The sequence below is a fragment of the Pelobates fuscus genome, chromosome 6 (assembly GCF_036172605.1).
Source record: "Pelobates fuscus isolate aPelFus1 chromosome 6, aPelFus1.pri, whole genome shotgun sequence".
Classification (NCBI taxonomy): domain Eukaryota; kingdom Metazoa; phylum Chordata; class Amphibia; order Anura; family Pelobatidae; genus Pelobates; species Pelobates fuscus.
The window spans coordinates 126,620,609-126,632,904 of record NC_086322.1 but is presented as its reverse complement, the minus strand read 5'-3'; the positions used below and the strand labels follow the sequence as shown (position 1 = coordinate 126,632,904).

Sequence of the window (12,296 nt, the reverse complement as noted above, 5' to 3'; positions counted from 1 at the left end):
CTAGAGCTGGATGGTCCGAAAGCGCACAGTGAAGCTAGCTAGGCTATCAAAGTGACACAAAATTGGATCACAGGAAACTATGATTCTACACAGATCCCACAATTCCACAAACTTCTTTTTCCTTACAGCCACAGCCACGAGGCTCCTAAAAGAAGTAAACAGGCAAAGAAGACCCCCAGGAACACATCCACAGGTCAACCCCCCTTTTTCCCTACAGCCACAAACACGTGGCTCCTAAAAGGAGTAAAACAGGCAACAGGACTCCAGGCAAACCCCTCGGGTCCACCCCCCCCTTTATCCCAAAAAGGGGAAAACAGACAAACACAGGACCCTCAAGCAAACTACCACTGGTCCACCCCCCCCTTTATCCCAAAAAGGGGAAACAAATAAACATTCAGCCCGGGCAACCAAACTAGACACACCCAGGCAACAGATAGACTAAATGCAGGTAACAAATGGGTAATAAGACTCCGGGCAAGATATTACCTGTCTTTGATGTCCTCCCGGGAAGCAGTCACAGACACGTGGACGGGTCAATCAAAGGGGCCGGAACGTACCGGTGGCTCTGCAGAAGTCTCTACCGTGTAACTGGAGGTGATCAGTCTCCCTTTCCTTCCCCCTGGATTCCTCCGTCCACCCTTGTCTTCCTTAGGACGGCTCACCGGCCAGACATAGCCCGGAGTCCCTGTTCGGGCGCCAAAGTTGTTATGGTACTTTTTCAGTAAACCAAAATGTTTAAGTGTCTATCTGTTCCTGTCCAAATTAAAGAGAATTGAATTGCGTATATACGCTGAAGTAATTCAGTCTGACACACGGAGTTCAGGTTAAAATAACTTCGAGGAAATTTATTGGCAAGTGCAGAATCAGAGGGCGCGCAGGCCCTTTTAAGAGACATTTTCGTCATCATTGATTATCAAGATATCAGTGAATAAACATCATTAATTGGATTAATTGTTAAGTGTCTGGGTTAGTGTCCACCTATCAATATAATTAATTGGATCAAAAGCTAAGTGGTTAGTTCCGTGTCCACCCACCAAGAGGTGGTACTTTTTCGGACACGGGTGGGGGACAAGGGGTCCTGAGCGTCATTTTACTCGGTCGGTGATGTCAAATCTCGTGGTTAGGTGCAAGGTCTCTTATGAATAGAACATTTCATTACTACTGTGTTCTCGTGGCCTTTAAATTATACTTTGTTGCGAGTTAGGGGAAATTCAACAGTTCCTGGGTTAGTCATATCCTTATGGAGAATACTGTCCTTGTCTATTGTATTAGATGTGCTGAGAAATACTGTCATGTAATGTAGTTTTCATATGAAGAAGTCAGGTTATGAGGACAAAATGGAGGATTTGTCACAGTATCAGGTTAATACAGAGTTAGAGCAGCAATTCAATGTAAATACAATAAGATTTTTTTTTTTAATAATTCTACATCATATAATATATTATAAAATGCTTTAATTATTGTATAATATATATATACACAAAATACAGAATCCAGCGCACTCGCTTATTCACTAAACAATGATTTCAAATCTTAGCGATTGTAGTAGTTTTATTTAAAAACACCTCACCTAGGCAAAAAATAATGAGGGTTTAGTTACATTATATGATCATATATTGCATAAGCCTGCCACACCTTCAATGTACCCCATTGTTGGCAGGTCCTATCCTAGCAGCCTAATGCTTGCTCTTATGAGATTAATCCACTTACTTGGGAAATACATCCTTCCTGGGACTCTCTGCAAGTCAAGGCTAAATAGAGCCCTACTATATATATATATTTATATTTTTACTATTTAGCAGCCTGGGGGACTACAGTTTCTTATTTATTATATATATATATATATATATATATATATATATGTGTATGTGTGTGTTATTTTACCCTAAGTGTATTTTTCTGTTGATATATGTATATATTAATAAAAAAATACACTTAGTATGACGTGTTATGTATATGTGTATATATATATATATATATATATATCATATTTACATTTTTTTTTTGTAAATGTATTACATTTTTTTATTTATTTTTTACTTTTTTCACCAGCAAGGGGACTGCCTGTCAGTTCAGGCAGTCCCCTTGCTGGCAGCACTGTGGACACCTATTGCGGCCATGTGATCGCTCTTTCGGAGTGGTCACATGGCCCTTGGGTGTCCTAAATTGAACAGCGGTGATCGGTAAGTACATGGGGAGGGAGAGGGAGGGAGGATAGGAGTTATTTTTGTATTTTTATTTTTTATATTTACTGAGTGCCTCGACCCCTGGAGCCACTCAGTACAGGCAGAGCATCAGAAGTGAGGGGGGCATTGCAGCGATGCCTCGACATCGAGGCATCGCTGCAATACCATTAGAGCTGCTGGAAGTGAACATTATAGCTTCCAGTGCTCTAATTCCCCGCGGACGTATCAGGTCCTTAAGGACCGTTTTTTGTCGAACGTGTCAGGATCGGGACAGGGATCCAACACGCAGAGTACAAACAGTAGCCAGATACGTATACCGGACCTTAGAATGGCCGGACTAACGTAAGTAGTACAGTATAGAATGGTCAAAGACAAGCCGAGGTCGAGGGTAACAGAAGACAGGTAAGCGAGAGACAAGCCGAATCAAGGGTAACAGAGATAAGCAGAGTAAAGTAAACAAGCCGGGTCAAAACCAAAAGGGATAATAGAATACACAAGCACTGAGTGACTAGAACAAGCTAGAACCACGACAGGGCAATGAGCTAATGAAAGAAGCTCTGTTTAATACCCTGTTCAGAGCAGTAACCACGCCTCCGAGGCGTCCTGATTGGTCCTGCAGCAATTGAGTGACAGGTCGTTCCGGAGGAGTGTCCTGATGACAACTTCCTGCCTAGATGCTGTAAAAGGCAGTCACTCCCTCGCGGCCGGCCTTGCATGACCGGATAGACCGTGGGAAAGGGAGCCATCAGGCCGTCTGGATGGAGGAACAGCTAAGTCTCTACCTCTTTCGGAGGTAGAGACCGCAGGTACCCTGACAGTACCCCCCCTCTCAGATACGCCCACCGGGCGGAATACACCAGGGCGAGAAGGGAATCGAGAGTGAAACGCCCTGCGAAGACGGGGAGCATGCACCTCCTCCTGAGGTACCCAACTTCTCTCCTCAGGACCATAACCCTTCCAATCGACCAGATATTGCAGTTTCCCCCGGGAGATTCGAGAATCAACGATGGAATTGACCTCATACTCCTCCTGACCCTCCACCTGAACTGAGCGGGGAGGGGCGATCGTGGAGGAGAACCTGTTACATATTAATGGTTTTAGCAAGGAAACATGAAATCAATTAGGAATGCGTAAGGCATTAGGCAACGCTAAACGATACGCAACTGGGTTAATTTGAGACAGTACCCTGTAAGGTCCAATATATCGAGGAGCAAACTTCATGGACGGCACTTTTAACCGAATGTTTCTAGTACTTAACCATACTCTATTGCCTGGAACAAACACCGGTGCTGCCCTTCTACGTTTGTCAGCGTGTCTTTTAACCAGCGTAGAATTGTGCAAAAGAATTTGTCGAGTTTGATCCCACAACTCTCTTAAATTGGCAACATGAACATCCACCGACGGTATCCCTTGAGAAGAAGACTCCGAAGGAAGGATGGAAGGATGAAAGCCATAATTCAAGAAAAAAGGGCTAGAATGCGTAGAATCACAAATGAGATTGTTATGTGCAAACTCCGCCCAAGGAATCAAACCGACCCAATCGTCCTGGTGTTCTGAAACGAAACAACGTAAATATTGTTCAACTTTTTGGTTAGTGCGTTCAGCAGCTCCATTGGACTGAGGATGATAGGCAGAGGAGAAATTCAATTTGATGCCTAGTTGGGAGCAGAATGATCTCCAAAAACGGGAAACAAATTGGGAGCCTCTGTCAGAGACAATTTGGGAAGGTGTCCCATGCAAACGGAAAATCTCCCTGGCGAATATCTCCGCTAATTCGGGCGAAGATGGGAGTTTAGGTAAGGGAATGAAGTGAGCCATTTTAGTAAATCTGTCTACCACAGTGAGGATGACAGTCTGCTTTTTAGAGATAGGCAAATCAACAATGAAGTCCATTGCCAGGCAGGACCAAGGCTTTTCAGGAACCTCTAAAGGGTGCAGAAATCCGCATGGAAGCGAATGGGGTAGCTTGGTCTTGGTACAAACTTCACATGCCCCGATGAATTCTTTAATATCCTTGCGTAAGTCAGGCCACCAAAAATCTTTAGAGACCAGCGCATAAGTCTTGTGGATGCCAGGATGCCCAGCCACCTTGCTGTTATGGAGACAGCGTAGCACCTCCAGTTGGAGAGTGGCAGGAACGAAGTGTCGATCCCCAGGAGTCTGTTTGGGTGCCAAATGCTGAAACTTCATGATCTCAGAAAGCAATGGAGAGTGAATCCTGAGATTCGTGTTCGCGATGATATTCCCCTTAGGAACTATGGAGGACAGAAGTGGTTCAGTTATAGTGGATGGTTCATATTGACGAGACAAAGCATCGGCTTTAGAGTTCTTAGAACCAGGTCTATACGTAAGTACATAATTAAAGTGAGTGAGGAACAAAGCCCAGCGAGCCTGCCTGGCGGACAAGCGCTTAGCCTCCCCAATATAAGACAAGTTCTTATGATCCGTTAGGATAGTAACAGGGTGTAGTGTCCCTTCCAGTAAATGTCTCCACTCCTTTAAAGCCTTAATGACCGCTAACAGTTCCCTCTCCCCGATGTCATATCTGCTCTCAGGCCCAGAATTTTTTTTAGAGAAGAAACCACAAGGGTGTAACGGTTTATCCACCCCTAACCTTTGAGACAGAACAGCCCCAACTCCTGTCTCAGAAGCATCGACCTCGAGCAAGAAAGGCAGAGTCGTATCAGGATGAACTAGAATGGGAGCTGAGGCAAAAAGTTCCTTGAGAGTCTTAAAAGCACCAAGAGCTTCCTCAGACCAGAACTTAGTATCAGCCCCTTGTTTGGTCATATTGGTAATAGGCGCAATGATAGAGGAGTAACCCTTAATGAAGCGCCTATAGTAGTTGGAAAAACCAATAAACCTTTGGATAGCCTTGAGTCCTTTAGGCAAAGGCCAGTCTAAAATAGATTGGAGTTTACCAGGATCCATTTTAAAACCTTCCCCAGAAATCACGTACCCAAGAAAGTCTACCTGAGACTGATCAAAACTGCACTTTTCCAATTTGCAGTATAGACCATGTTGCAGAAGTTTGTGTAACACCTTTCTGACCTGTCTATGGTGAGTCTCAATCTCCTTAGAGTGTATTAGTATGTTGTCCAGGTAAACAATAACACAATCATGCTGAAACTCCCTAAGTACCTCATTAATCAACTCTTGAAATACTGCAGGAGCATTGCATAGTCCAAATGGCATAACAGTGTATTCGTAATGGCCATACCGAGTATTGAATGCCGTCATCCACTCGTGACCTTGCTGGATTCTCACCAAATTGTAAGCCCCTCTGAGATCTAACTTGGTGGAGATTTTGGAGCCCTTAAGACGATCAAATAACTCGGTAATCAGTGGGATAGGATAGGCATTTCTGACAGTTATTTTATTCAAGCCTCGGTAATCGATACAAGGTCTCAGCATGCCATCCTTCTTCTTAATGAAAAAGAACCCCGCCCCGGCCGGAGAAGAAGACCTCCTGATGAATCCCTTTTCTAAATTCTCCTGAATATACTCCTCTAGAACCGAGTTTTCCTGAACAGACAAAGGATATACATGGCCCCTCGGAGGCATAGTCCCGGGTAGAAGCTTAATTTTACAGTCAAATGACCTGTGTGGCGGCAAAGAATCGGCATTCTTCTTGTCAAACACTGCCCTTAAGTCTAGGTAAAGGTCTGGTATTTGTCTTTCTGTGGACTGAGTAGGATTCTCCTGTATGTTAATATTAGCTAATGGAGAAACCTTGCACAAACACCGATCCTGGCAGCCCTGGCCCCACGAGAGTATCTCCCCTAACTCCCAATCAATAATAGGGTTATGTTCTTTCAACCATGGGTACCCCAGAACTATGGGAACGGAAGGAGACGAAATGAGCAGAAGAGATAAATTCTCCACGTGTAGGATACCAACATTTAACTCAATGGGTATGGTCTCACGAAAGATAACAGGGTCTAGTAGTGGTCTACCATCTATGGCCTCAACGGCCATGGGTGTCTCCCTTAGCTGGGATGGGAAATTGTTTTTACTAGCAAAGGCTTGGTCGATAAAATTCTCAGCAGCACCGGAATCTATCAAAGCCATAGCCCTTACTACTTCCCTCCCGCAAGTTAAGGAAACTGGTAGCATAAGCCTGTGATCTTTATAATTAGGAGTAGAGGACAAAATAGAAACACCCAAGGCCTGTCCTCTAGAGAGACTTAGGTGCGAGCGTTTCCCGGGCGGTTAGAACAGTTCGAGAGTAAATGACCCTTAGCTCCACAATACATACACAAACCTTCTCTTCTCCTGTACTGTCTTTCCTCCTCAGAGAGGCGGGTATACCCTATCTGCATAGGTTTAGGAAGCAAAGATACCGTGGAGTCAGGACTTGGAAAAGCGGGGGCTAACCTAAAAGAAGGTCTCCGGTTCCTCTCTCGAGTGTTCTGTCTCTCTCTTAAACGTTCATCTATACGAGAGATGAACGAAATTAAATCCTCTAAATTCTCAGGGAGTTCTCTGGTAGCAACCTCATCAAGGATTACTTCAGATAAGCCATTCAAAAATACATCCATATACGCCTGCTCATTCCACTTGACCTCTGACGCCAGAGACCTGAACTCTAGTGCATAATCCACCAGTGTTCGGTTCTCCTGTCTCAGACGCAACAGTAATCTGGCTGCATTAACCTTTCTACCTGGAGGGTCAAATGTTCTTCTAAAAGCAGCTACAAAGGCGTTATAGTTATAAACTAATGGGTTATCGTTCTCCCATAATGGGTTGACCCATCTCAGAGCTTTCTCAATAAGTAGGGTGATAATAAATCCTACCTTTGCCATATCTGTAAGATAAGAGCGAGGTTGCAATTCAAAATGGATACTAATTTGGTTTAAGAAACCACGACACTTCTCAGGAGCCCCACCATAGCGTACTGGGGGGGTAATGCGAGAAGAAGCACCCACTGTGGCTACCTCTAGACCTGAACCGACAGGAGAAACAGGGGTATTACGTATCTCCTCTGGTGGGTTATTGGCACGAGATAATAGAGCATGTACCGCAAGCGCCATCTGATCCATTCTGTGATCCATGGCTTCAAACCTAGGATCAGGAGAGGCAAGCTGACTGTTTGTACTCGCAGGATCCATTGGCCCTGTCGGAATGTCAGGATCGGGACAGGGATCCAACACGCAGAGTACAAACAGTAGCCAGATACGTATACTGGACCTTAGAATGGCCGGACTAACGTAAGTAGTACAGTATAGAATGGTCAAAGACAAGCCGAGGTCGAGGGTAACAGAAGACAGGTAAGCGAGAGACAAGCCGAATCAAGGGTAACAGAGATAAGCAGAGTAAAGTAAACAAGCCGGGTCAAAACCAAAAGGGATAATAGAATACACAAGCACTGAGTGACTAGAACAAGCTAGAACCACGACAGGGCAATGAGCTAATGAAAGAAGCTCTGTTAAATACCCTGTTCAGAGCAGTAACCACGCCTCCGAGGCGTCCTGATTGGTCCTGCAGCAATTGAGTGACAGGTCGTTCCGGAGGAGTGTCCTGATGACAACTTCCTGCCTAGATGCTGTAAAAGGCAGTCACTCCCTCGCGGCCGGCCTTGCATGACCGGATAGACCGTGGGAAAGGGAGCCATCAGGCCGTCTGGATGGAGGAACAGCTAAGTCTCTACCTCTTTCGGAGGTAGAGACCGCAGGTACCCTGACAGAACGTTCCTGATACGTCCTTGGTTAAAGTAAGGTACATCTCATTGAAAATGAAACCATTTTGTTTTCGCGCAGGTTATGTCAGTGACAGCCAGGGGAGGTGTGGCTAGGGCTGCATTAACAGAAATAAAGGATTTAACTCCTAAATGGTAGTGAATTGAACAGTGGAACTTCAGAGGCAAAATATATACACAAAAAGTGGTTCATTAAGCTAAAGTTGTTTTGGTGACTAAAGTGTCCATTTAAGGAACTCCATAAAAAATTAATGTAAACTCCAGAAAGGATTAGTGTAAAATTTAGCTTATTTAATAACTGGTACTTTTAAGACATTATTACATTACATCTATTGTAATGAATAAATGAATTTACTGAATAAACTACAGTCTGATTTCTTTTATTTGGCTTTTATTAAGGTGAAGAAAAACTGATATTTTTATGTTCAGCTGTAATATATACAGATGACCTATATGTGGACCGTGACATAGAAAATGCAGTTGTCTTGCCTTTACCATAAATCTGTCAGTTTCATAACGTTTTCCTTGGTAATCCACTGAAATTTTATAGTGTGCATTAGGAATGCTTTAGAATTTTAGGTATATTTTTATAACATTATTTTTTATTTGCAGGCAATATAACAGTTGTACCAATTGTCAAAACAGTTGGTCTTGGGCTTGGGCTTCTAATTTGGGCTTCTACCAACCTGTTAACTGGCTGGGCAAGTTCCAGGTAACATAAAGTGTAAAAAAAAAATAATAATAACTGGCACACATTGCATGTGATTAGACTCAATGGAAACTTGCATCAACTTTGCATCAAATTAAAGCATTTCAAATTTCATCTATACATTGTACATTGTTTTTTTTTTAAATAAGTCACTTTCACTCACCTGTGCCTTTCTTGGCATTCTGACAGATTAGCAGTGATTGATTGACAGTCCATCGTGCCTAGTAAACAAGTTAACTTTCCAAGCTGTTCTGATTAGTGTAAACAATTTTAATTCTGACAAGTTCATAATATATAAAATGTCAAGCATAAAGGTTGTCCCTTCTCTTGTACTTTGCTATAACTACTGATAGCCATTAGCTGCTGAAATAAGGGGAAGTAAATGATTGCAGTTCTTTTTATGCTATTTCAGGTTTGGTATGTTTGGAATAAACCCAGAAGTCGTGGCAAAGCCATATTTAAACTATGCCGGAGCTGGTCTCTCAGCCCTAAGGTATCTTTTTTTTTTTTTTTTTCTTTTTTCTTATTCTCTTAGGTACAGTCTCTGTTTTGAACTAAAAAATGTTTTTACATTTTGTATATCTTATTATAAGTAACGCACTTCCTTGTTTGAATTATGACTTTATATTTAAAGCTGAGAATTTGATGTGGTCAACTATTGTGCTGTAGCTGTTTGGCTGTCATTTCCAGTTTCTTGGGGAAAAAATAATAATGGGGAGGTGACAAAAAAAAGGGTATTTTCCGGCACCATTTAGCCTCCCTGCAGAAACTTCATTTCCATTATGTCAAGTGTGATTGAGTCCAAGCTGGATGGCAATGATAGACTAATCCGCCTACTGAAGCTGTACAGTTTGACATTTGCTAATTCATAGACTTTTTTTCCATAATAGTTAAATAGTTTGTACATTTGTATAAAGGCAAAGTATTATAGATATTCTATTTGCTGAACAGAATTGTTGTACCAGAGCAGAAGTACTAATATATACAGTTTTATATTTGATTCTTAGTGCTATTATTTTTCTGTTTGTGAAAACTGACGTAAATAAATCTTCATCATCAGACTCAGACACAGAACCGATTCTATCGACAAGTGTAGGTATCGATACATTTTGCTTCAGTTAACTAATAACAAATGTTATGCCTTTAATTTGATTTTTGATCCAGAGCTTACTTTGATTTTCTAGAAGCAATGTCTCATTAAATAATTGACGCTATCAGTCCTGTATCCTCTAACAGATTAATTCCCAGGAAAACCCTGTAACAGATGAGTCGTGGGTAGACAGACTCTCTCCTTTACAAAAACGGCTAACGTAAGTAAGCGGTTAGTGTTTATTTCAAATAAAACAGACTATATGTAAATGTTCATTCTTGAAATATTTTTAATTCTTGCATGTCTCACTTAATAAAAAAACACTTGTGATAATTTGTTTGTGGTTTAATTTGTTAAAGGGACACTATAGACACCATAACATGTTTAGAGGAACACTATAGGGTCTGGAACATAAACTTGTATTTCTGACCCTATAGTGTTCAAAAACACTATCTAGCCCCCCAGTCCTCCTTGCCACCCTAAATATAGTACAATCTTACCTTTATTTCAGTCTGCTAGTGCTGGCTATGCCCCGATCTGCCTCCTTGTCTGACATCATCAAAAGTGATGATCTGAGCCAATCACAATGATTTCCCATAGGAAAGCATTGGATTGGCTGAGATTCCCAAAGAGTTGAGGCAGTGGGCGGAGCCAAACACTACCCTGGCCAATCAGCATCTCCTCATAGAGATCCATTGAATCAATTCATCTCTATGAGGAAAGTTCAGTGTCTCCATGCATTTGATGAAGACACTGAATGTGCAGCACTGCCACAGTAAGCACCTCTAGTAGCCATCTGAGGAGTGGCAGCTGGAGATGTCCCTGGGCTGTAATCAAAGGCGGCTCTAGACTTTATGAGACCTTAGGTGAAACTCAAACATGAGGCCTCACTAACAAAAAAGTGAAAAAAAATAGAGTTGCAATACATGCACACTGTCACATATACCTGAGAGTGTGTCTGACAGAGTATCCTTGTGTGTGCATGTATGTCTTTGTGAGAGGAGGGGGGTGAGAGGGGGAGGGAGTAGGGGGGTGATGTTGAGGGAGGGGGCTAATGGTGAGGGAGGGGGGTTGATGGGCAGACTACATACATTTATTAAAATTCCCTGGTGGTCCAGTGGGCTCCCTGGTGGTCCGGTGGCCATTACTACCAGTCTGCAGCTCCGCCGTCAGATCCACGGCAACGCTTTGATTGGCCAGTTCTCGCGAAAGACATGGTCTGCAGCTCTGCTCACTGCGGAGCTGCAGACCGGTGTCTGCAATGGCTGGCCGGGCAGACAGGAGGGGCCTCGCACCCGGCGGCATTTTGAGCAAGCTGCCGGGCCCCCTCCTGGTGTCAGGTTCTCAGTCACTGACAGAGGACCCGACACAGTGTGCCCTCAGGCGGTTTAGGCGGCCGCGAGGCCCCAGCCAGCGTGAGGCCTTAGGCGGTCGCCTAAACCACCTAATTAGAGAGCCACCTCTGGCTGTAATGTAAACACTGCCTTTTCTCTGGAACTTGCAAAATGCCTGCAGGAACTGATTATACTCACCAGAAGCTGTAGTTGTTCTGGTGATTTAAAGTGTCCTTTTAATTAAGCAGTTTTAATGTATAGGTCGTTTCCCTGCAGTCTCACAGCTCAATTATCTGCCATTTAGGAGTTAAATCACTTTGTTTATGCAGTCCTGCATGTAATGTTCACAGCCTTCCTAAATACTTCCTGTAAAGTGAGATCTAATGAAATATGTTAATAACTTTCTAGACCTTGCAAGAGGCTCCTGTATGTAACTGCTAGATAGTGTTTTTAACAGGCTTGTGTTCCTGACCCTATAGTGTTCCTTTAAGCGTTCATTGCATGTAATATCATTGAAATTGGTTAATTAATAAAATGTTATTGACTCCTCAAATCCAACTCTGATTTTGACCCACCCTGTACTTCAATTGTGTAATTTTTATTAGTGCTTATTGGAATTATGCATGTCTTGCAGATGTGAGATTATGGCTTCATTCTGCATTATATTTCACAAATTCCTTTCTGTAAAACTACACAAACAGCTCTTTTTTTAATTTTTTTTTTTTTTATATTTTCTATATGAATAAAAGCGGCTCATTGATGGCAGTTGTAGCTGGGATTCTTTATGGCTCCAGCTTTGTTCCAGTTCTCTATATCAAAGATCACAGCAAAAACAATGAGAGCATGTATGCAGGATCGAGTGAATTTGGTGAGGAAATCTCAAATATTTTATGTTTAATCCTATACAATATCTGCCGATACAGTCAGTCATGAAATTGAATATGCTATTGTTACTTTGATCCTTTTACTATATTTATTTGAAAAATATTTTCTTCATACAAGTGTATATCTCATTTATGAACCAAAGTGAGTCTAGTATGGACTGGATAAGAATCCAGACCTTACTAGTCAAGTGAGTGGAGCGCTATATATTCACACTTACCCTGACTTAGGGTTTAATCTCAGGTATATGTTGATACATGAAAGTGAAACAAAAACAATACAGCACAATATAGTGTAAATCTGTAGATAGCGAGGATATTGTGATAATTTGTCAATAATCAAACTCACATGGATTAGAGCCTCAGAAAGGACAGGCTCAAATCACTTCCACAGTAGT

At 42.4% G+C, this 12,296-nt stretch overlaps 1 protein-coding gene across 1 annotated transcript in view; it reads left to right on the top strand.

Moving 5' to 3' along the window:
- TMEM144 (transmembrane protein 144) overlaps positions 1-12,296 on the top strand; it is a 35,959-nt gene that overhangs the window by 13,847 nt on the left and 9,816 nt on the right. The window contains exons 3-7 of the mRNA XM_063458233.1: positions 8,497-8,596; positions 9,006-9,086; positions 9,601-9,685; positions 9,830-9,903; positions 11,767-11,885. Coding sequence (XP_063314303.1) covers positions 8,497-8,596; positions 9,006-9,086; positions 9,601-9,685; positions 9,830-9,903; positions 11,767-11,885 — 459 coding nt within the window. The remainder of the gene's footprint in view (positions 1-8,496; positions 8,597-9,005; positions 9,087-9,600; positions 9,686-9,829; positions 9,904-11,766; positions 11,886-12,296) is intronic.